Consider the following 20,353-nt stretch of genomic DNA (forward strand, 5'->3'; position numbering starts at 1 on the left):
GTCCTGGGCTCGTAGAAGCATCACCCACAGACACGTGCCCAGGGAGCCATTCCCCGGGCGGGCCCGAGTCCCTCTGCTTGGAAGGCCCCCGGCCACTCTGGCGGAGGGCCCACCCAAACGATGGCACCTATGAAGCCCACCGTCTCCAAGACCCCATTTCCAAAGGCCAGACTCACGGGAACTGGGGGATACTCCGGGGCAAGCATGCATGAAGGGGCCGGACACAGGATGCTACCCGTGGTGACACTCACCCCAGGACACTCTCAACAGAGGCCAACACTCTACCCACGGGGACACAACCAGCTCTGCCCGTCTCCGAGTTCCCAACATCACATGGTACCTGGAGAATCGCCCCCAGACGGAGACACTGGTTTCTCTGAGAGGTGTCAGATGGGAATTCTGAGATGTCTTGAGCCAGGAAGCAGTTCATTACCAGTGAGCCCACCGCAGGCACAGAGTCCCCGGCCTTAATCTCAGGGCTAAAGCCTCTGGGGTAGGAGGCTTCGTGTCCCCCACTTACTGCTGGGGACCCCTGGAAGAGGGCCGGCGTGTCCCCGGTCCAGGGATTTCTTTGCCAAGCGCAGATGCTGTCCAGTGAGTTCAGACAAGATGCTTCATTTCACCAGGAGCAGGTGAGCTCTGGAGTGGGGGCAGGGTTGCTAGGCAACAGCTCTGTCCTTTCCAGAAGGGCCCCAAGCATCTCGGCCCCTGCTCTCGGGGGTGGGGGGAAGGCTTGGCAGAGGGCGGATGACGAGTCAGCATCAAAGAGGGCGGGTGATGGGCAAAGCACAGTGAGAGTGCGGGGAGGGGTCTCTAAGCAGCCTTCTCGCTGGAAACGGTGCGTCTGAGGGGTCCCTCCCAGAGCCCGTTTCCCCCGGCCCCGGGGAAGGGGTCTGGGGCCAACGGCGGGTCCTTGGCTGGAGATGAAGTCTCTCGGGGCTGCGCAGCCGGGACCTCCTGCCCGGCCCTGCTCCTTCCTTAGTTCTAAATTTTGAGCGCGTGTGATAAAAAAGCAATTACCTGTTATCTCTGGTTGGAAAGGAGATAAGCCCCAAGCCCACTTCCCTTCCTCTCGGTCCCGTGGGTTGAGTCTCTCGCTTGCTCTGTCCGGTGACTAAGGACACGGCGGGTGACGCCGGCCTACCCAAGCCCCCGGGAAACTGTGTTTGGTCCGGAGAATGGGCAGTGGCGGGGTCCCCACCGGCAGGTCTGGGAGGGCACTGGGGGGCTTTCCTGAACAGCATCCCTCTTCTCGGCCCCGAGCAGGGAAGAGAGCCAGGAGAGCACAGAAAGGGGCTGCGTGCTGGTTAGTGGGGGCGTCTGTTGGGGGTGTGCAGCAGGAAACTCCTGGGGTGGGGGGCAAGCAGCACCCTTGCGGTCCCCACCGAGGACAAGAGTCCCCCTTTCCTGAACTCCTGACGGCCAAGGCCAGTGCTCGTCACCAGGGAGACAGTGGAGGGGGCGCTCTGGTGATCCCAGGGGGTTCGAGCACCTAAGCCCATGCTGTGCCAGGCGCCTCCTCGGAGGAGGAGGAAGAGGAAAAGGAAGAAGAAGAGATAAAGAAGAGGAGGAAGGAGAAGAGGAGGAGGGAAAGAAGGAGAAGGAGGAGGGGGAGAAGGAGGAGGAGGTGAAGGAGGAGGAGGAGGAAGAAAAGAGGAGAAGGAGAAGGAGGAGGAAGAGAGGAAGAGGAGGATAAGAAGGAGGAGGAACAAAGGAGGATGAAAAGAAGAAGAAAGGGAGGAAAATAGAAGGAGGGGGGAGAAGAGGAGAAGAAGGAGGGAAAACTAAAGAGAAATAGGAGGAAGAAAGAAATAGGAAGAGGGGGAGAAGGAGGAGAAGGAAGACAGGAGGAGGAAGAGGAAGAGGAGGAGGAGAGGAGATGGAGGAAAAGGGGAGGAGGAAGAGGAGTGGAGTAGGAGGAGAAAGAGGAGGAGAGGAGAAGGAGTGGAGGAGGAGGTGGAGGAGGGGGAGAGGAGGAGGAGGAAGAGGAGGAGAGAAGGAGTGGAGGAGGAGGAAGAGGAGGAGGAGGGGGAGAGGAGGAGGAGGAAGAGGAGGAGGAGGAAGAGGAGGAGGAGGGGGAGAGGAGGAGGAGGGGGAGAGGAGGAGGAAGAAGAGGAGAAGGAGGAGGAGGGGGAGAGGAGGAGGAGGGGGAGAGGAGGAGGAGGAAGAGGAAGAGAAGGAGGAGGAAGAGAAGGAGGAGGAGGAGGGGGAGAGGAGGAGGAAGAAGAGGAGGAGGAGGATGGGGAGAGGAGGAGGGAGAGGAGGAGGGAGAGGAGGAAGAAGAGGGGAGGAGGAGGGAGAGGAGGAAGAGGGGGAGAGGCCGAGGAGGAGGGGGGTGCTGACGCGGCACGGCTAGCTGGGCGCCGGTGCCAGGGCTGTTCTCTCAGGCTCGGGCTCCCGCCCCCCTGCCGTGCTCCCAGACAATGTGCTGCTGTGGTGGATTTGCCGAGCGCTTCCCGCCGCAGGGACCTGTGACCTCCTTAGCCGAGTGCTTTGCTCGTCCCCGCAGAGCCGGGCAGCAGCCGCCTCTCTGCACGGCCCCAGGCCGCCACCGGGCCCAGTCCCGTTTCCCCGCAGCCAGACGGGCCCGTCCCTCCAGCACCTGCCCCGGCAGCTGCCTTGTCCCACTTTGGGTTTTGGTAACCCATGTGGATCAGCCCCCGCTTTGCCTGGACCCCAGAACTGCTCAGTACTGGAGTCTACCCCGCCCCCGCATCCCCGGCTGCCAGAGGCTTCTCCCGCCCGAGTCTGCTCCGCAGCCAGAATCTGCCAGACGAGAGCTTCGCTCCTCTCTGAAGCTCAAGTTCATCAGGGAACCTCCTTCGACCCCGCCACTCCCGTCTCCGGTTTCTGATGGGCTGGTATTTGTTTTGCAATCAGGAGAAAAAGGTTGGATTATAAGAATAGCATCATGAACTTTTGTGAGAGTGTTGAGCTGCCGAGGGGTCCCATGAGGGCCCCGCTTGTGGCTGTGACCCCGGGTTCTAGGCCCGCGTCTCCCCCAGGCGTGGTGCTGGATGAATCTTCGGTGGACGGAGAGAGAACTTGTCCTGGTGCTCCCGCTACACAGCCATAACCCGAGTGTGTCCCCTAGCTCAGTGTGGTTGAGCAAGCTGGTGGCATCGATCTCAACATCGCTATCCTGCACGTACAGAAAAGGAGGTGCAGAGAAGGTCACGTGGAAATGTAAGGCTGGACTTGAACCCAGTCTCTGTCTGCCAAAGAGCAGGCAGGAATGCCGTCCTCGTCGGAGGCTCCCGGACGGGAAGCTGCCTTGTGGAGTCTGATACTCGCTCCTTGTTCTTTCAGCCTTGGGGAAGGGAGACGCCAGTGAGTATTTCTTCCCCCACGCAGTGCTGAAGGAAACAGGGAACAGCCAGTCAGCACACGGAAGGAGAAACCTGTTTCAGGTCTGAAAGAATGGTCGTCACAGGCCCAGCAGCTCCCTCGCCTCCCCCCGGGGGTCAGAAGGATGGGAGTCAGGCGTGGCTGGGTCGTGGGTGCGGGGCCAGGCGTGGTGCGGGCGTGAGCAGCGGCATCCCCTCCGGGGAGAGAGGGGGCTGCCCTCAAACACCGGCCCACAGCCGGCCTGCCCCCGGAAGCAGCGGCCCGAAGCCCTAAAGCCCCCACGGCCGGCCCAGGAGGTGAACGGTAGCCTTGTTCATCGGGACCCAAGGCGGGGGCCGCCCAGCTCCCCTGGCTGATGCAGAGACCCTCGGCGATCTGTCCCGTCCGGCCACGGAAAGGAAGAAAATCCTGCCACGGGCTCCACCACGACGGACCTAGAAAAGCCGGTGCAGCTGGCACCCTCTGGCACCATTCGTGCGGCACCTCAAGGGCAGACAGGTCACAGGAAGCCCCCTCGTGGCTTCCAGGCCGAGGGGCAGTGGTGGGTTTGGGGCTTTTCTGGGGAGCCACGATGTGCAAGCTGCGGAGTGCTGACCAACGGCCAAGTCTTGATAAAGCCATTGCTGGGAGCCCAGCTGCGGAGAGCGGCACCTCAGCTCAGCTGGACAGGGCGAGGCTGGAGGGAGAGTGGACAGAGCGTCAGAGATCTGGGTCCTTATTAGGTCTGCCGAGCCAGCCAGGTCCTGCCTGCTGAGCGGGGAGCAATCGGCCGGCCCGTTTCCCTTCCTGCACCATGACCTCACCTTCCATTTCTCATGTCTGCATTTCTGCGATCCCTGCTGTGGTCCTTGCCTAAGTTGGGGGTCATTTGTCACCGGGGGGACACAGAGGACCCCATTACGAACAGCAGCAGCACTGGAACCATAGCGTAGTGGGCAGGGCCCTTGCCTTGCATGTGGTTGACCGCGGTTCGATCCCCGGCCCCCCAGACGGTTCCCTGAGCCCCGCCAGGAGTGACTCCTGAGCTCAGAGCCAGGACTAAGTCCTGAGCTCCACTGAGGTGTGGCCACAAGCCCAAAACAGGGAACTCAGAAGCCCTTGACCCTCAGCCCCTTCCCCCGACGAGGCCGCAGATGGTTCCCGGGGTCCAGCGAAGCTCGGCTGTGGCTGGGGAGGTGGCCGAGCGGCTTTGGCCTCCGAGGGGAGTGGGCCCTGGGCACCCGGCCTGTCCTCCCCCGGGCCCGGCTTTGCCTGAGACGCTGGCCTCTGGGCTTCCATGTGACCGATGGCCCTGGGAATGAGCACTTTCTCCCCCCGCACCCACCCCCTTCCCGGGCCCCCGCGAGGCCCGTGATGGTCCCCGCGGGCGCCTGTTCCAGGCTCCAGGCTCCAGACGGGCTTGGGCCAGGTCAGCTGAACGTGAGAAGCAAGCACTGATGCGGTGCGGCAGATGCTGGCGGGGGAGGGGGAGGGGGAGGGGGGGAGGGGAGCAGGGGGAGGGGGCGAGGCCGACGTCCTGGGAAAATGCTTCTGTGGCTGCTTTACATAACGCGCCCCGAGCTGACCCCGTGTGGCCCCGCCGAAGTGCAGAGCTCGGCAACGGCCCAGGTGCGCGGCTTCTCCTGCAGGGCGCTCTGGACGTGCCCCATTTTTCTTCCTGGGCGCTGTTGTGGTTCGCCAGCCACAGACTAAAGGCGAACGGGGTGTCCCTGCTGAGTCTGCAGGACCGGCCCGGGCAGCCGGTCCCGACCGAGGGGCCTGCTCCGGCCTGCAGCGCAGCGGCGGCCACCGAGGGGCTCTCTCTGGCCTGAGAGCGGGGCACCCTTTCCTGTAGGCCGGAGCGGTCAGCTCCCGAGGCCGCCGCCTCAGCTGCCCCCGCCCCGCCGGGGAAGGACACGGCAGCGCTGAGGGACTGTACCCTGTGTGACGGGGAAGGCCTTTTCTCTGCCAGACTCCCCAGCCTTGACTGCCTCAGCCAGGTGGGGCAAGACCCCACGGACCCCCAGCCCCTGCACCTCCCCGTACCTCGGGTGCGGGGGCCGAGCCCAGAGGGGCTGACAGTGCAGGGGTCACCGGTCCCACATCCTGGTCCCTGCTGACGTCTCCCGCCTCTGGGTGCAGCGTCCCCGCCAAGGTGCAAGGCCAGCGGGACGCCCCACCCCCACTGCTCACACCGACCCCCACACACACGCCCCTTCTGGAGTTGTGTGCTCCAGGGAAGGCCGTGGTCCTTCCTGCCCACCCCCTCTAGGCTCGCCGACTCCCACCAAAGTTGTGATTTGTCTGTACACAGACTTTAGCTCAGGCTTCTGGTCCCATGATTTATCCAGCTGGTTACTTCTTCTAATCAACACACACACACACACACACACACACACACACACACAGAGTTAATTGTAAGCTACCTTAATTTTGGTTGGTTGTAAATTATAAGACACTATTTGTTATATTCAGATTATAAGAGAATCTTCATTATAACTTCCTGTCAAGGGTGCTTTATTAAATTTTGTGAGAACTAATCATTCCCTTTTTTTTTTTTTTTTTGGCTTTGGGTCACACCCAATGGTGCATAATCCTAGCTCTGCACTCAGAAATTACTCCTGGGGATCTTAGGGGACCCTCTGGGATGCGGGGAACTGAACCCGGTCGTCCACATGCAAGACAAACTCCCTCCTGACTGTGCTCTCACTCTGGCCCTGGCCGTTCCTGCTTGTACATGCTTGTGTGGCCCAATTTTCTAGTTTGCAAGAACTGAGAACACACAGATAAGTTATTTTTTATTGTTTATTGTTTTGGGGTCACACCCGGCAATGCGCAGGGGTTACTCCTGGCTCTGCACTCATGAATTACTCCTGGTGGTACTCAGGACACCGTATGGGATGCTGGGAATCGAACCCGGGTTGGCTGCATGCAAGGCAAACGCCCTCCCTGATGTGCTATTGCTCCAGCCCCACAGAGATAAGTTAAACAAATCAACACGGGGGCGTTTTCCGACTGTATTTTAGGAGGAGGGAAGCTTCGACGGGAACCGGGCTGGGTAAGCGGAGGCCGTTTGTAGCAGAGGAGAAAGGTGCGGACAGCGGGCAGGTGACGCCCTCTGGGGAGGGGAGTTTTCCGTTTCCGCTTCCTGGCCGCCTGCTTGTCGGAGCCATGTCGTGTATTGGTGTCGTGGTGGCCAGGCCCGTCAGGAGGACGGGAGCCAGGTGGACGCCCCTCCTCCGCCCGTTGCCAGGCGGACACTCCGGTGACGTCACTGCAGGGAGAACCTCCTGAGGTTCTAGCGGGTTTGTTCTGACAGATGGAAACTGGCCACGCTCCGTTCATTTAGACAATGGCAGCTGGTCATTAAAAGGCCCTTGAAGCCGAGGAAAATGTCTTTGAAATGTCAGCGGGATCTGATCAGACTGGTGGGGGAAGGTACGCTGGCCCGACTCGGTCCCCAGGCAGAAGCCCTTTTCAAAACAGACGCCAGCGTGTGTGTGTGTGTGTGTGTGTGGTGTGTGTGTGTGTGTGTGTGTGTGTGTGCGCACGCGCGCGCGTGTGGTCACCTTGGATGAGCTGGCGGGGGGCCGAGCTCTTGGAGGGAGCCACGTCTGAAGACGCCCCTTGAGCCGGGGAGGCGCCCAGCCCCCGCGAGATGTGACCAAGCGCTGCGGAGAGGAGGGTGCTGGGAGGGGCGGCCTGGAGGGGCCCCTCTGGGTCAGGCTGTGCCCCCCCAGAGGCACGTCCAAGGGGCCAGACGGCACAGCAGGTTCTGGTCCGTGGCAGGACCCGAGGACGTGTGTGCCCCCCGCCCCAGTTCCTGGAGCTCAGGGCCCCAGGAGGACCCCCATCGTCCAGACAGAGCCGAGGGGGCCCGGGGGAGGCGGGCTGAAGCGGGGTACTCCTGGAAAGAAGCAGGAGCGACAGGGGACGGGGCGCACGTGCAGGGAGCAGGCCAGGGGGCTCGGGGAGCCCCAAAGAGCCTCAGGGAGGAGACTCGGGCCCCCTCAGAGGAGACGGCGAGCGCCAGCAGCCCAGCCGCGCCCTCGCTGTGGAGGCAGCAGGATTTGGTGGTGGTGCCCGTGTCCTGCGGCCATGCCTGGGGGCCTGTGTCCAGCGGGTGCCGGGGGCATGGCAGACCCCCGGCATTGCCCGGGCCAGGCAGGGGCCCAGTGCCGGGAGGGCCCCGCCGTGTCCCAGACCAGGACTCGAGCAGCCGCACAGCTGTGGGGTCTGGCCGCAGGCTGAGCGACACCCAGGCCAGCGTCTCGGGGGCCACGACCCACACCGAGCGCGTGCCTTCCCTTCCCGTGCCGGCTAATGCGGCTCCCGTCCTTCCCTAGGGTCACAGGACACGCGGCCCCTTGGGAGCTGTCCCGGCGCCCTGCGCCGTCTCCAGGCTGACGCGGCGTGGAGCTCGGGCCTCAGCCAGGTACTGTGTCCCCCTCCTGCCCCCGCACCGAGTCAGCCTCTGACTGTTCCACCAGTCGGAAACGCCCCCACGTTGATTTGTTTAACTCATCTCTGTGGGGCGGGAGCGACAGCACAGCGGGAGGGCGTTAGCCTTGCACGCGGGCAACCCGGGTTCGATTCCCAGCATCCCCTATGGTGCCCTGAGCACGGCCAGGGGTTATTCCTGAGTGCAGAGCCGGGGAGTCGAGCCGTCGGTGCAGAGGCGGGGTGGGGCCTCCCAGCCTCAGCAGGGCTGCACGGATGCCCCACTCGCACCCGAGACGCTGAGGGAGACTCCGGGAGGGGCTCAGATGTGAACCCGGGCGGGGGCCAGGGGCCACTCTGGAGAGAGGGGCCGTGGGCCGGGGCAGGCTGGCCGGCCTTCACGCTGCCGCGCGCCCACCGGGGTCTGAGCTCGCAGGAGTCAGAGTTCAGGCTTATTTGGGAAATAAGGCACTTCGGGTTCTCAGAACCAGCCCCTCGGGCCGGTGTCAGGGGGCCCTGCTGGGGACCCCCAGGCCAGGCTCCGCACCACAGGCTCAGCCCTCCCTGCGCTCAGGTTGGGGGGCTCCCCCCTATTGTGCGGGTGAGAAAACTAGTGTCGGTAGCAGACTCACGCACACACACATTCACACATGTACACACACGCACTCTCATACATATACACATTAACACATATACACACATGCATACTCACACATGTACACACATGTATACTCACACATGCACATACACTCACACACATACACATGCACACTCATATCACACACTCATGTGCACCCACACACATGCACACATACACACACTCACACAGGTGCCCACACACACACGCATATCTATGTGCACCCACACACATGCACACACACACACTCACACAGATGCCCACAAACACACACACACACACACACACACACACACACACATACCTGTGACCAGCCTAAACAGCTCCCTGAGTCACAATTTCTACTTTCTGCTCGGGGCTGATTTAGTGTCGGGACACGTTCCTGCCTGTGACGTGGCCCCTCCCGCAGTGCTCAGGGGGTGCTCCTGGCTCTGTGCTCAGGGGTCTCGCCCGGTGGGGCTGGAGGGTCAAGGACCGAGCTGGGATGGGCTCACCCTGTGCTATCTCTCTGGCCCGACTTTCCCTCCAAACGTGAGATGTTGCAGCCGCCTGCTCGGGGCAGTGCTGAGCCCGAAGGCCACGTCTGCACCCCCACCCCTCCCTCCCCGGCAGCCGCCATAAATCTCCCGTCCTCCGCACCTGAGCCAGATTGATGGCTTCCCTTTTCAGACCTCATCGCCGCCATGGAAATGATATGCAGGCTCTTCAGCCAAGCGATTATTTAAAAGGAATGAAATATGGAACAGTGCCTCGTACTTTAGAAGGGAAAAGTTGAGCGTTTCCAGATAACAAAGTCGTGGCAAATCCTCATAGACGCTGAGATATGGAAATGAGCAGATATTTACGTGCGAGCTCCTCTCCCGGCTCCGTGCATTTTTACATAAGTATCAGACACTGATGTCTTCAGCTTCTCGGGTCCCTTTTATTACCTATTATCTATCACAGGCAATCTCTCACGCCAATTTGGTCCAGTGTAATCTTCACTTTTAATTTTGGCAGAATAGGGTGCACCATGCATGCAGAGATTTGCTTTTTTGTGCGTGGGGGGGAGGTGCAGGGCCACACCCAGGGGTGCTCAGGGCTCACTCCTGGCTCTGTGCTCAGAACTCACTCTCAGCAGAACTCACACATGGTGCTGGGATCAAGAGGCATTTAGATTCCTCTGTTTGCATTGGGGCCACACCCGTCAAAGCTCAGCACTTACTCCTGACCCTGCATTCAGGGGTCACTCCTGGAGGACTCCGAGGACCCTACGGGATGCTGGGGATCAAGCCCAGGTTGACCACATGTAAGGCAGGTCCCTAACCACTGTACCACCACTCAGGTCCCGAAAAGCATTTTGATCCTGGCCAGCCGGCCACTGTTGTGCGTTACTCGACAGCAGACTCTGGGATTTCTGGCAAAGTGGAAAGACAGAAGTCTGAGCTGAGAGGAGGAAAGCTGGCTCAAGCCCTCTCTCCCCACGGTGCCCGGCTGGCATGAACTGGCACTGTGGAAACCTTGCCTGAAGCGCTAAGGGGTCTGGTTCTGGGGGCCCGGGGCAGTGGGTGAACCCTGATTCTAGATCCCCCCCCCAGGGGGCGTTGGCTGGCCCCCAGCTAATGCGAGGGTGGCAGTGGGTTGTATCTGGGCCGAGCAGGTCTAAGGATCCAGCTGCCGAGGGAGCTGTAGTCTGCAGAGAAGTACGGCTTTACATCATGACAGGGCGAGTCCCCCTGGAGAAAGACAGATGGCAGAGGCCCGGTCTCCGTGCTCAGCCTGGGAGGGGCACCTGGGCTCTGCAGAGAGGCCCCTGTCTCGGGGTTCTCTCACCATCCACCACAGACACTTTCTGGCTTCATTTATGAAATGGGCTCCTTCTTAGCACTATTTCAAGGCACAAAAAGAGCTTTTAAAATGGTGGATGAATTCAGCAATGCTACAAAATCACACGGAAGCGTTTAAAAGGGCTCAGTATGTTCAGCGGGGACCAGAGACATAGTACAGTGGGGAAAGCTGTAGCTTTGCAAGCGAGGGACCCAGGTTCAATCCCCCACATCCCGTATGGTCTCCCATGCACCGCCAGGAGTGGTTCCCGGGGGCAGAGCTGGGGGTCCCCCTGCACACCGCTGGGTGTGGCCCCAAAACAAAAGAAAAGGAAAGAGAGGGAGGGAGGGAGGAAGAAGAAAGGAGGAAGGAAGGAAGGAAGGAAGGAAGGAAGGAAGGAAGGAAGGAAGGAAGGAAGGAAGGAAGGAAGGAAGGGAGGGAGGGAGGGAGGGAGGGAGGGAGGGAGGAAGGAAGGAAGGAAGGAAGGAAGGAAGGAAGGAAGGAAGGAAGGAAGGAAGGAAGGAAGGGAGGGAGGGTGGGAGGGAGGGAGGGAGGGAGGGAGGAAGGAAGGAAGGAAGGAAGGAAGGAAAAGAAAGGAAGAAAGAAAGAAATCAGTATGTTCCAGCAGCCTTGGTGGGAAGGAACAGGCTGAGTGGAGTCTGGGCTGTCGGGAAGGGGGGCTTCCTGCCAAAGCAGGGTCCCAGGCCAGCTTCGTCCCTTGCACATGTGAATTTAAATACCAGATTGCTTCCTGCCCTTTAAATCAAATCATACATGAGTTCATACTGTTGTAGACGAAAGACAGCTTTCGTTCAGAGCCATGTTCAGAGCCCAGGAGGAATCTCAGCCGGAGGGACCCCCTGGAACTGCTTCACTGGGGGCAGTATAGGGTGTGCGCGGTGGGGTTCCTCTCTTAGAGGAACGCAAACACATATGCCACGTCTCTCTCCTGGTTTCACAGTCCCGGATGGAAACGTGGACATAGCTGATGAATTCCTGTGTGTCAGGGCTGGGGTCCACCCAACATGGGTGGCCGAGACCTGGCAGGGAGGATGCCGTCATGTGACTCATCCAGAGAGTGAGGCAGGAGAGCGCAGGAGGTGGTGGGGAGCAGCAGGGGGGAGAGCAGAGGGGAGGGGAGGAGAGCCCCGAAGAGGTGGGAGAGCAGAGGGTTAGCGGAGAGCAGAGGAGAGGGGAGGGGAGCCGAGTAGACGCAGCCTTGTCAGCTCCTCAGCCCTCCCTCAATAGCGCCCTGTGGAAGGCGATGGACCGGCCACGTGAGCAGCATAAAGGGAGAAGCGGACAGTCCGTCACCAGACCATCTGCAGGCCTGGCCATGCCCCATGCTTGCTGTCGGCCTGGCCACGTACCCCCTGGCTGCTTCAGACTTGGCCACGCCCCATAGTCGCTATAAGGCTTGGCCCGCCCCATGTGTTACGCGGCCTGGTCGCGTCCCCATGGTTGCTGTAAGGCCTGGTCATGTCCCCCCTTGGCTACTTAAGGCTTGGCCGTGCCCACTGTTGCTATATGGCTTGGCCACGCCCCGTGGTCACTATGCGACTTGCCACGCCCCATGGTGGCTATGTGACTTGGCCACGCCCCCATGGTTGATGTTAGGCCTGGCCAGGACTCCTTGGCTACTAAGGCTTGGCCACGCCCCGTGGTCGCTATGTGGCTTGGCCACGCCCCCATGGTCCCTGTGCAGCTTGACCACGCCCCATGTTCGCTACGTGCTTGGCCACGCCCTGTGGCTGCTATGCGGCTTGGCCACGCCCCCGTGGTCCCTACTCAGCTTGGCCACGTCCCGTGGTCACTATGTGGCTTGGCCACGCCCCCATGGTCGCTATGCAGATTGACCACGCCCCGTGGTCGCTATGTGACTTGGCCACGCCCCCATGGTCCCTATGCAGCTTGGCCACGCCCCGTGGTCGCTATGTGGTTTGGCCACGCCCCCATGGTCGCTATGCAGCTTGGCCACGCCCCGTGGTCGCTATGTGGCTTGGCCACTCCCTCATGGTCCCTGTGCAGCTTGGCCACGCCCCGTGGTCGCTATGCGGCTTGGCCACGCCCCCATGGTCGCTATGCGGCTTGGCCACGCCCCCATGGTCGCTATGCGGCTTGGCCACGCCCCCATGGTCCCTGTGCAGCTTGGCCACGCCCCGAGGTCGCTAAGCGGCTCGGCCACGCCCCACAGGTGCAGTGACTCGGCCAGGAGTCAGCCGAGCGCGTCGCTGGCGTCAGGAGCCGGAGTCTCAGCCCTGCCGGCCGCGGCCCGGCCGTGGCACCCGCAGAGCCACGCAGCCCCCGCCGCGCCGCGCCCCTGCAGCTCGCCTGACTGTCTCTTTGCACCGCAGGGCTCGCCGGACGCGAGGATGCTGACGCCCCCCGCCGCGCTGACGCCCCCCGCGGCCGTCCCGCAGCCCGCCGAGGAGCCGGGCGGCCCCGGGAGCGGGTCCCGCGCCGTGCGGAGGCCCGTGGTCTGCCTGCCCAGCGGCGCGCGGACGGCGCGGCCGTGGCCCCCCGAGACGACGCCGGACAGCGGCCCCCCGCGAGGCTTCGCGTCCATCACCATCACGGCCAGGCGCGTGGACACGCCGGGCGGCTCCGCGCCGTGGGGGGCCGCTGGGGAGCCGGCCCCGCGCGCGCCCGCAGAGGGGGGCGCAGACGCCCCCAGAAGCCGCGCCGCGGGCCGGCCGGGCCCCGGGGGGCGCTGGGAGCGCCGGACCCCGCGCGGGGACCACCGGGACGACGGCTGCTCGCTGGTGGGCCCGCTGGTGTTCAGCTCCTGCGTCCACATCAGGGTGTCCCGGCAGGGGCCCGGCTCCGTGTTCCGGCTGGACGCGCCCCTGCCCGCGCCCCTGCCCGCGCCCCGCGGGGCCAGCCCCCCGCCCCGCTCCGTCCTGTCGCTCAGCCTCAGCTGCAGTTCCCCGAGCCCGGCGCCAGGTGGCGGCGGCGGCCCGGCCAACGGAGGGTCCAAGAGCCGCGCCCCGCCCGGGGCCCCGCGCTGGCCCCCAGGTCTGCGGCAGACTTGGCTGCAGGAGAACCCACGCTCGGACCAGGGGCCGCGGGGGACCGGCTCGTGTCCTTGGCGGTGCTGCCTGGCGCACGCGGACGCCGCGGACGCCCGGACCAGCCTCGCCGCTGGTGGAGCAGAGGCCGCAGGGAAGGCCGCGCGCTGTCCACCCCGCCAGCTGGCCATCCACATCCCCGGCTGGAGCTACGCGGCAGGTGAGTGGCAGGAGGCCGGCGCGGTCCGGGAGTCAGGCGGCCGCTGTGCCCAGCCTGTGGAAGCAGTTCCCAGGAGGGGTCCGGACACGCCCTCTGCTGCCCCTGCTCATCCACGGCCCTTGGCCACCCGTGGCCTTGGCCACCTGCAGCTCTTGGCCATCCGTAGCCCGACCGCTGATAGCACTTGGCCATCCATGGCCCCGGGTCGTTTTATACCCCGTGGCCATCCGGAGCCCCTGACCTGTTGATAGCTCTTGGCCATCCATAGCTCCTGACCATTGAGAGCCGTTGGCCACCCAGAGCCCCTGGCCATTGGTAGCCCTTGGCCATCGGAGCCCTGACCATTGAGGGCCTTGGCCATTGGAGCCCCTGACCATTGGTAGCCCTTGGCCATCAGAGCCCCTGACCTAATTGATAGCCCTTGGCCATCAGAGCCCCTGACCCAATTGATAGCCCTTGGCCATCAGAGCCCCTGACCGTTGGTAGCTGTTGGCCATCAGAGCCCTGACCATTGATGGCCCTTGGCCATCGGAGCCCCTGACCGTTGGTAGCCCTTGACCATTGGAGCCCTGACCGTTGGTAGCCCTTGGACATCAGAGCCTCTGACCGTTGAGGGCCTTGGCCATCGGAGCCCCTGACCGTTGGTAGCTCTTGGCCATCAGAGCCCTGACCATTGGTAGCCCTTGGCCATCGGAGCCCCTGACCATTGGTAGCCCTTGGCCATCAGAGCCCTGATCGTTGGTAGCCCTTGGCCATCAGAGCCCTGACCGTTGGTAGCCCTTGGCCATTGGAGCCCCTGACCGTTGGTAGCCCCTTGGACATTAGAGCCTCTGACCGTTGAGGGCCTTGGCCATCGGAGCCCCTGACCATTGGTAGCCCTTGACCACCCGGAGCCCAGTGGTAATGTCTTGTCTGCAGCTTTTCTCGATCGGTGTGTGTGAATCCCAAGGGCCTTGTCACCCAGTCTTGTTTGTGGCAAACCCCAGGCCGAGGGGCTGAGCTGGCCTGAGGGTATGACGCGCATTCAGGCCCACGTCCTTCTCATAGGAGAGGAACAAAGGGTCAGCCTCCCCCGGAGGCTCCGTCTCTCTGGTCTGGACATCTGTGTCTGCACTGGCCCAAGGCCTGCCCTTTCCCTATTTCAATCACCAATGTTGTGCTTTCACCTTCAAAACCCGGAGCACATGTATGTGTGTGTGTGTGTGTGTGTGTGTGTGTGTGTGTGTGTGTGTGTGTGTGTACATGAGTATATGCTTGCATGTGACTGCAGGTATGTGTGTCCATGTGTGTAAATGGGTGCGTGCCTGTGTGTGTGTGCATGACTCTGTGAGTGTGACTGTGCACTTGTACAAAAGTTCATGTGAGTGCATATGTGTATGTTCTTGTGAGTACCGATGTCTGTGTGTGTATGTTTGAATACACATGCATGCCTGTTCCTTTGCCTGCATGTGCAAATGCACGTAATTATGGGACATTTTTATAGTCAGGCAAACGGGGGGCTCTCCAGGCCAAACAGCAGACACAGCGGTCTTTTTGTTTGGGGTCACGCTTCCTGGGGCCCTTGGCCTGAGAGCTGTGATGGTTCTGCCGTTGCTGAGGCCGCAGCCCGCCCGCTGCCTCCTCCTGTGCCTGGCCGGAGCGAGAAAGGCAGGCTGAGCCAGGAGCCAGATGTCTTTGCTGGTTGTGAGAACTTCCCATTTGCAGCTTTGCTTTCTGTAAGAGGTTCTGGTTTATGAATTAGTGACTTTCCACTTGGGGGAAATATTTAAAGATAACAGTAGTAAGGCTGAAAGGCGGCATATGTGTAATAATTTTATGGTGTGGTTTTTGCCCATTAAAGCTTTATTAATTAATAAAAATGACTGTAAAACATTTTAAAAGTATCCCGTGCACAGAGAGGGAGAGTGGGAGAGGAGAGGTAGCAGGCGCTGGGCCCCCATGCACAGCCCTCGGGAGAGGCGGTGGGACACGTCGCCAGGTCGCTGGTCTCGGGGCCTCCACGCGAGTGAGACAGGCCGAGGGTGAGGACAGGCCCGCTTGCACTTGCTCCTGCCAGCGCCGTCTCCTTGTGAGGAAGGTTCTGGAAGCAGCTGCCCTCCGTTGTTGGAGCTGCCCCCCCCCCCCATTACTGCAGCCCGCCCCTGTCGGGATGGTGGGAAATATTTGGATTCGGGGCCTTTCACCAAAGGCCCCTGCGGTCCCTGGCCCGGGCTTGGGCTCTGGATGGGAGGGGCCGGGGCAGCCCCCCTCTCCCTTCCACTGAGCTCTGGGCGGGAGGGGCCGGGGCAGCCCCCCCTCTCCCTCCCACTGAGCTCCGGGCGGGAGGGGCCGGGGCCAGCCCCCCTCTCCCTTCCACTGAGGCAGGGCGAGGTGGCCACGGGACTGTGGCTGGTGGGATGGAGCCGCTCTGGGCTGAAGGCTGTCTTCAGAATCCCCCACGCGCCTCCCGAGTGTCTGCGAGGCTCGAGAGCCCTGGGGCGGGGGGTCTTCACGGAGACGCGGCCCCCCTCAGGCTGCAGCCTGCTCACTCCCCGGCTGGCTGGTGGCGGACGGGCTCTGAGTCACCCAGTCCTGGGGGCGAGAGGCAGAGTCTTGGCATGTGCCGAGATGGAAAAGGAGGCAACACACACACACACACACACACACACACACACTCCCCACACATGTACACACGAACACACACATCCACACACATTCACACCCCCACATACATACATATGGACACACACATCACACACCCAAACACTTATTTATACCCCCCCACATGCACACACACTAACACACACATACTCAAGCACTCACACCCCACACACATACACACAGACACACATGTACTCAAGCATTCACACCCCCGTACATAGACACAGATTGACACATCACACCTAAACATGCATTCACACACCCTCCCACACATATACATGAACACACATCACACACTTTAACACATGCATTCATATATTCCACACAGATACACACAGATACACGCATCATACAGGCATTCACACACACCCTACACACATACACATGGACACACACATATCACACCCAAGCACATGCATTAACACACCAAACACACATAGACACATAAACCCTCACCTTACACACTCATTCACACACCCACTCAGACTCAAGCATTCATACATACATTCACACACTCAAGGTCACACACAGATGTACATCCACACACCCAAATGCTCCCAAACTTTTACACACACATTCACACAGCCGCTAACCTCTACATCCACATGCACATTCACACACCCAAACACACGAAAATATGCACATTCACACCCTCATTCATGCCTAAGCACACACATTCACACCCTCAGACACACACTCACGCGTAACACACAATCAAACACATATTCACACCCAAATACATATACACACACTCAAACACGCGTTCACACTCAAACCCACTCACACTCATACACACTCACTCAAACACACGTCCCCCACGCAGAAGCCAGTTGGCACACAGGTATTCCCCGGGGCACCGGCACGCGCCCGCACAGCCTCAGGGCCCAGCCCGCTGCTGGTCTCCGAGCTCCGAGATGAGGCCACGCAGCACCCAGGGTGCTCACTACCTCGAGTCTCGGCCCCGCTGTTTGGTGTCGGCCCGAGCTCTCTCGTGGCCGTGCTGCTCGTAGGGCCCCAGGCGCGGGCCCCGGCTGGCGCCTCCTCCGAGGCTTCCTGGCCCACGTGTGCTGTCAGGGCGCGTCCTTGCTAGCCACCCAGTCGGACTCTGGCAGGCCAGGCAGGAGACTGCAGTCCCCGTCTGGAGGCGGGTCGGCAGGGAATCCTGCACGTCGTTCTTGGGTGAGCTTCCGGGAGGCGCCCCGAGAAAGGCCACGGAGAGCGGGGAAGGGGCGTCTCCCGACGGGCTCACCCGGAGGCTCCATCCCCTGCGGCGGGTCAGACGCGGCCCCCTTTGCTCTTGCCCTCGGTGCTGTTGGTTTCCTTCTCCGCTGTGGTGAGGACGCGGCTGTCCACACCCGCACAGCCCGAGGGAGAGTGTCATCACCCCGCTGTGTCACTAGCTCGGCCACAGGAGCTGAGGGCCGCGCCCTGGGCCACGTCAGCCACGTCCGTTACTCGGGACCAGTCAAACCCTCTGCCGAGAGCGTCACTGTCCCCACGTGCACATGGGACTGACGAGGCCAGGCCTGCGGAGGGGTGTCCAGCGGCACCAGCGCCGGCCAAGTGGGCCCTTGGGACCCTGGGGACTCACCGTGACGGGGTCCGGCTCCTTCCCCTCCTGGCGGTGGTGCTCAAAGAGGCTGCAGTGGCACAGTGAGCAGCTGCCCGCAGGCCCAGCCAGGAGAGCGAGGTCGCCGCACGCTTCTGCTCGGCCCGTAGCAAGCCGCCTCGGAGGCGTGGCGTCCTTGGCCTCAGAAATCCTTCCTGCTCCGAGTCCGATTCTTGGAACATCCCGGGGAGCCTCCAGCATCGGCCTCGATGGTTCTCTCCTCCCGTGGGCTCGCAGGCTTAAAGCAACACACATTTCAGCGTGTTCTTTCTGCCAGGGGGCACGCACCCAGGGATGCTCAGAGCTTCCTCCAGGCGGGGCTCTGGGAGCCGTACGGGGTGCAGGGGTGGAGCCCAGGCGGGCCGGGCACAGGCCGCTCGCCGCCCCCCCCATCTATTTCTGGCCAGTCGCATTTTGCACAGATGGTTCCAAACTCTGCTGTATCTCTTTCCCAAGACAGCCGTGTAGACCGAGCAGAACCGTCTGACTCGGTGGGTTGCCTCTGGAGGAGGGATGGAGGGCGGGCACACCACTGGCCCTGGGCACTCATGTTCCTTGGGAGGAGCGGGGACGGGGGGGGGGTGTCTGTGCCTTGCACACTCTCGGGCCGCGCCCAGCTGAGAAGTGCCAGCAGGGGGGCTTCTGGGGGTGGACACGTGTGGACGCCCAGGAAGCCACGTCCACCGCTCGCCAGAGGACCACCCAGGGGTGCCCTGGGCTGGGGCGGGACCGAGAGCAGGTGTGGCGCTTCCTCTGTGGAGAAACGCTGGTGGCACTTCAGGGACACGCGTGACAGGTCTGTGTCAGTGTCTCCACGGCGCCCAGAGACGCCGCACACCACTCAGCACCCCAACTCCACGCTGGCAGGTCAGAAAACATTTGCGGATCTGAGAGGCACGTCTCCGTGCAGGGGATGTCCCCTGGTAGCTCTGGATCTGGCGCGAGCAGATTTTGTTGTTGCAGTTCTTATAGTTGTCACCAGGCGGGAACTCAGTTACTGTTCCCGCCAGCTGGTCTCTGTAGACGCTGCTCAGGTTTGTGGTGCCAAAGTCGAGGGTGTGTGCCAATAAAACTTTATTGCTAGAAACAAGCAGTGGGCCGGATTGCACTGGGGCTGACTCCTCCCTGCCTGCCCCCTCGGCTCGGACACTTGCCAAACTTGGGTTTGACCCTGGCACTACAGAGGGTTCCCTGTGCCCTCCCGGAGTGACCCCTGAGTGTGGAGCCTGGAGCAAGCCCTGAGCATCCCCGGGTTGCTGACCCCAAAGAAGGAAAAACTGTCATCGCGGGTCAATTTTCATGTTGTCTGATACGGCGTGTCGGTCATTTGAGCTGGAGGTGATGGATGCTCACTGCAATGTGCTCTCGAGAACACGGAACAACCCTGAGGACAGGAGAAGGGGCAGGACCCTGTAATCTGAATGGAGGCTGCTGGGGACTCTGGTCTGGGGGTGGCCCTGGAAGCAAGGGAGCCAGGCCTGTGCGCCCGGGGAGGGGTGCGGCGGGTGGAGTGTCTGCCTTGATTTCCCTAGGCGGTCATAAGAATGGTGTCGGCTCTCTGAGCACTGTCTGAAGAGCTTCCATCCTCCCCGAGGGGGGGGGAGCCTTTCCACTGTGTCATCTTCTTTCCCTTCTGTGACCTGTGACCTCATAATGGTGTCAGACAAGCCAGGGACTCTGACAGGACCGCGTGGGGCCGGGGAGTCGGTGGCCAGCCAGGAGCCCATGAAGCGTCTGCCGCCCCATTCTGTGGTTTCGGGACTGTTCCCTGCTGTGCCTGGGGTGCCCTCCTGATTTCGTGCCCAGGGACGAACTCGGGTGAGCCAGGTAAGACAGGCGCCAACCTGCCTCTCGGCCGCTCCCAGCGCTCGCTCCTTCTGGGTGGTCTGTCGGAACGCCAGGGGCGGCCGGGCTGCTGCTGACGGGGCGGCCCTGGGCTCTCGGAGCTGCTCAGAGCCGAGGGTGGGGCCGCGCGGGGCCAGGCTGCCTGCTCAGGAGCCGGGCGGCAGGGGAGCGACAGACTGGCTGGCTCGCCGTCGGACGTGGAGGAGAACGACCCAGAATAAGTTTCCGTGTTTCTATCAACAGCGGGTCGGAGAGGCGATGGGTGGACGCGGAGGCTGCCCCACCCCACCCTGTGCTTCAGTGGCGAGCAGGGACCGCAGACGTGGCGGAGTCTAGGGCCAACCCCGCCCACCTGGCTCTGGGAATCAGTCGCTGGGCTCAGCCACTCACGTCTGTGTTCAGGGTCTGGAGCGGGGTCTTGGGAGAGAGACCCACAGCCCGAGAAGGCTGAGATGGCACCACCTGGGGTTTAGAGAAGCAAGGGCGCGCCCCCTTCCTCTCCCCTTCCCACGGAACACGTTCCGCCATCAGCAGGCAAGCCTGAGCTCAGCATCGCTCCCCTCAGGCGCCCTGTCTGCTGACGGCTCACTCGGCATCTCTCCCTCAGGCGCCCTGTCTGCTGAGGGCTCACTCGGCATCTCCCCTCAGGCACCCCATCTACTAAGGGCTCACTCGGAATCTCTCCCCTCAGGCACCCTGTCTGCTGAGGGCTCACTCAGAATCTCTCCCCTCAGGCGCCCTGTCTGCTGAGCGCTCACTTGGCATCTCCCCTCAGGCACCCCATCTACTAAGGGCTCACTCGGAATCTCTCCCTCAGGCAC

General features: G+C 62.0%; 1 protein-coding gene across 5 annotated transcripts in view; it reads left to right on the forward strand.

Annotated features, from left to right (window-relative positions):
• Nucleotides 1-20,353, forward strand: part of C11H10orf90 (chromosome 11 C10orf90 homolog) — a 155,321-nt gene that overhangs the window by 92,509 nt on the left and 42,459 nt on the right. For all 5 annotated transcript variants that reach the window (XM_055119584.1, XM_055119582.1, XM_055119586.1 and 2 more), the window contains 2 exons: nucleotides 7,674-7,762; nucleotides 12,565-13,438. In XM_055119584.1, coding sequence (XP_054975559.1) covers nucleotides 12,583-13,438 — 856 coding nt within the window. In that variant the 5' untranslated portion in view covers nucleotides 7,674-7,762; nucleotides 12,565-12,582. The remainder of the gene's footprint in view (nucleotides 1-7,673; nucleotides 7,763-12,564; nucleotides 13,439-20,353) is intronic.

This window comes from Sorex araneus, chromosome 11, assembly GCF_027595985.1.
Source record: "Sorex araneus isolate mSorAra2 chromosome 11, mSorAra2.pri, whole genome shotgun sequence".
NCBI lineage: Eukaryota > Metazoa > Chordata > Mammalia > Eulipotyphla > Soricidae > Sorex > Sorex araneus.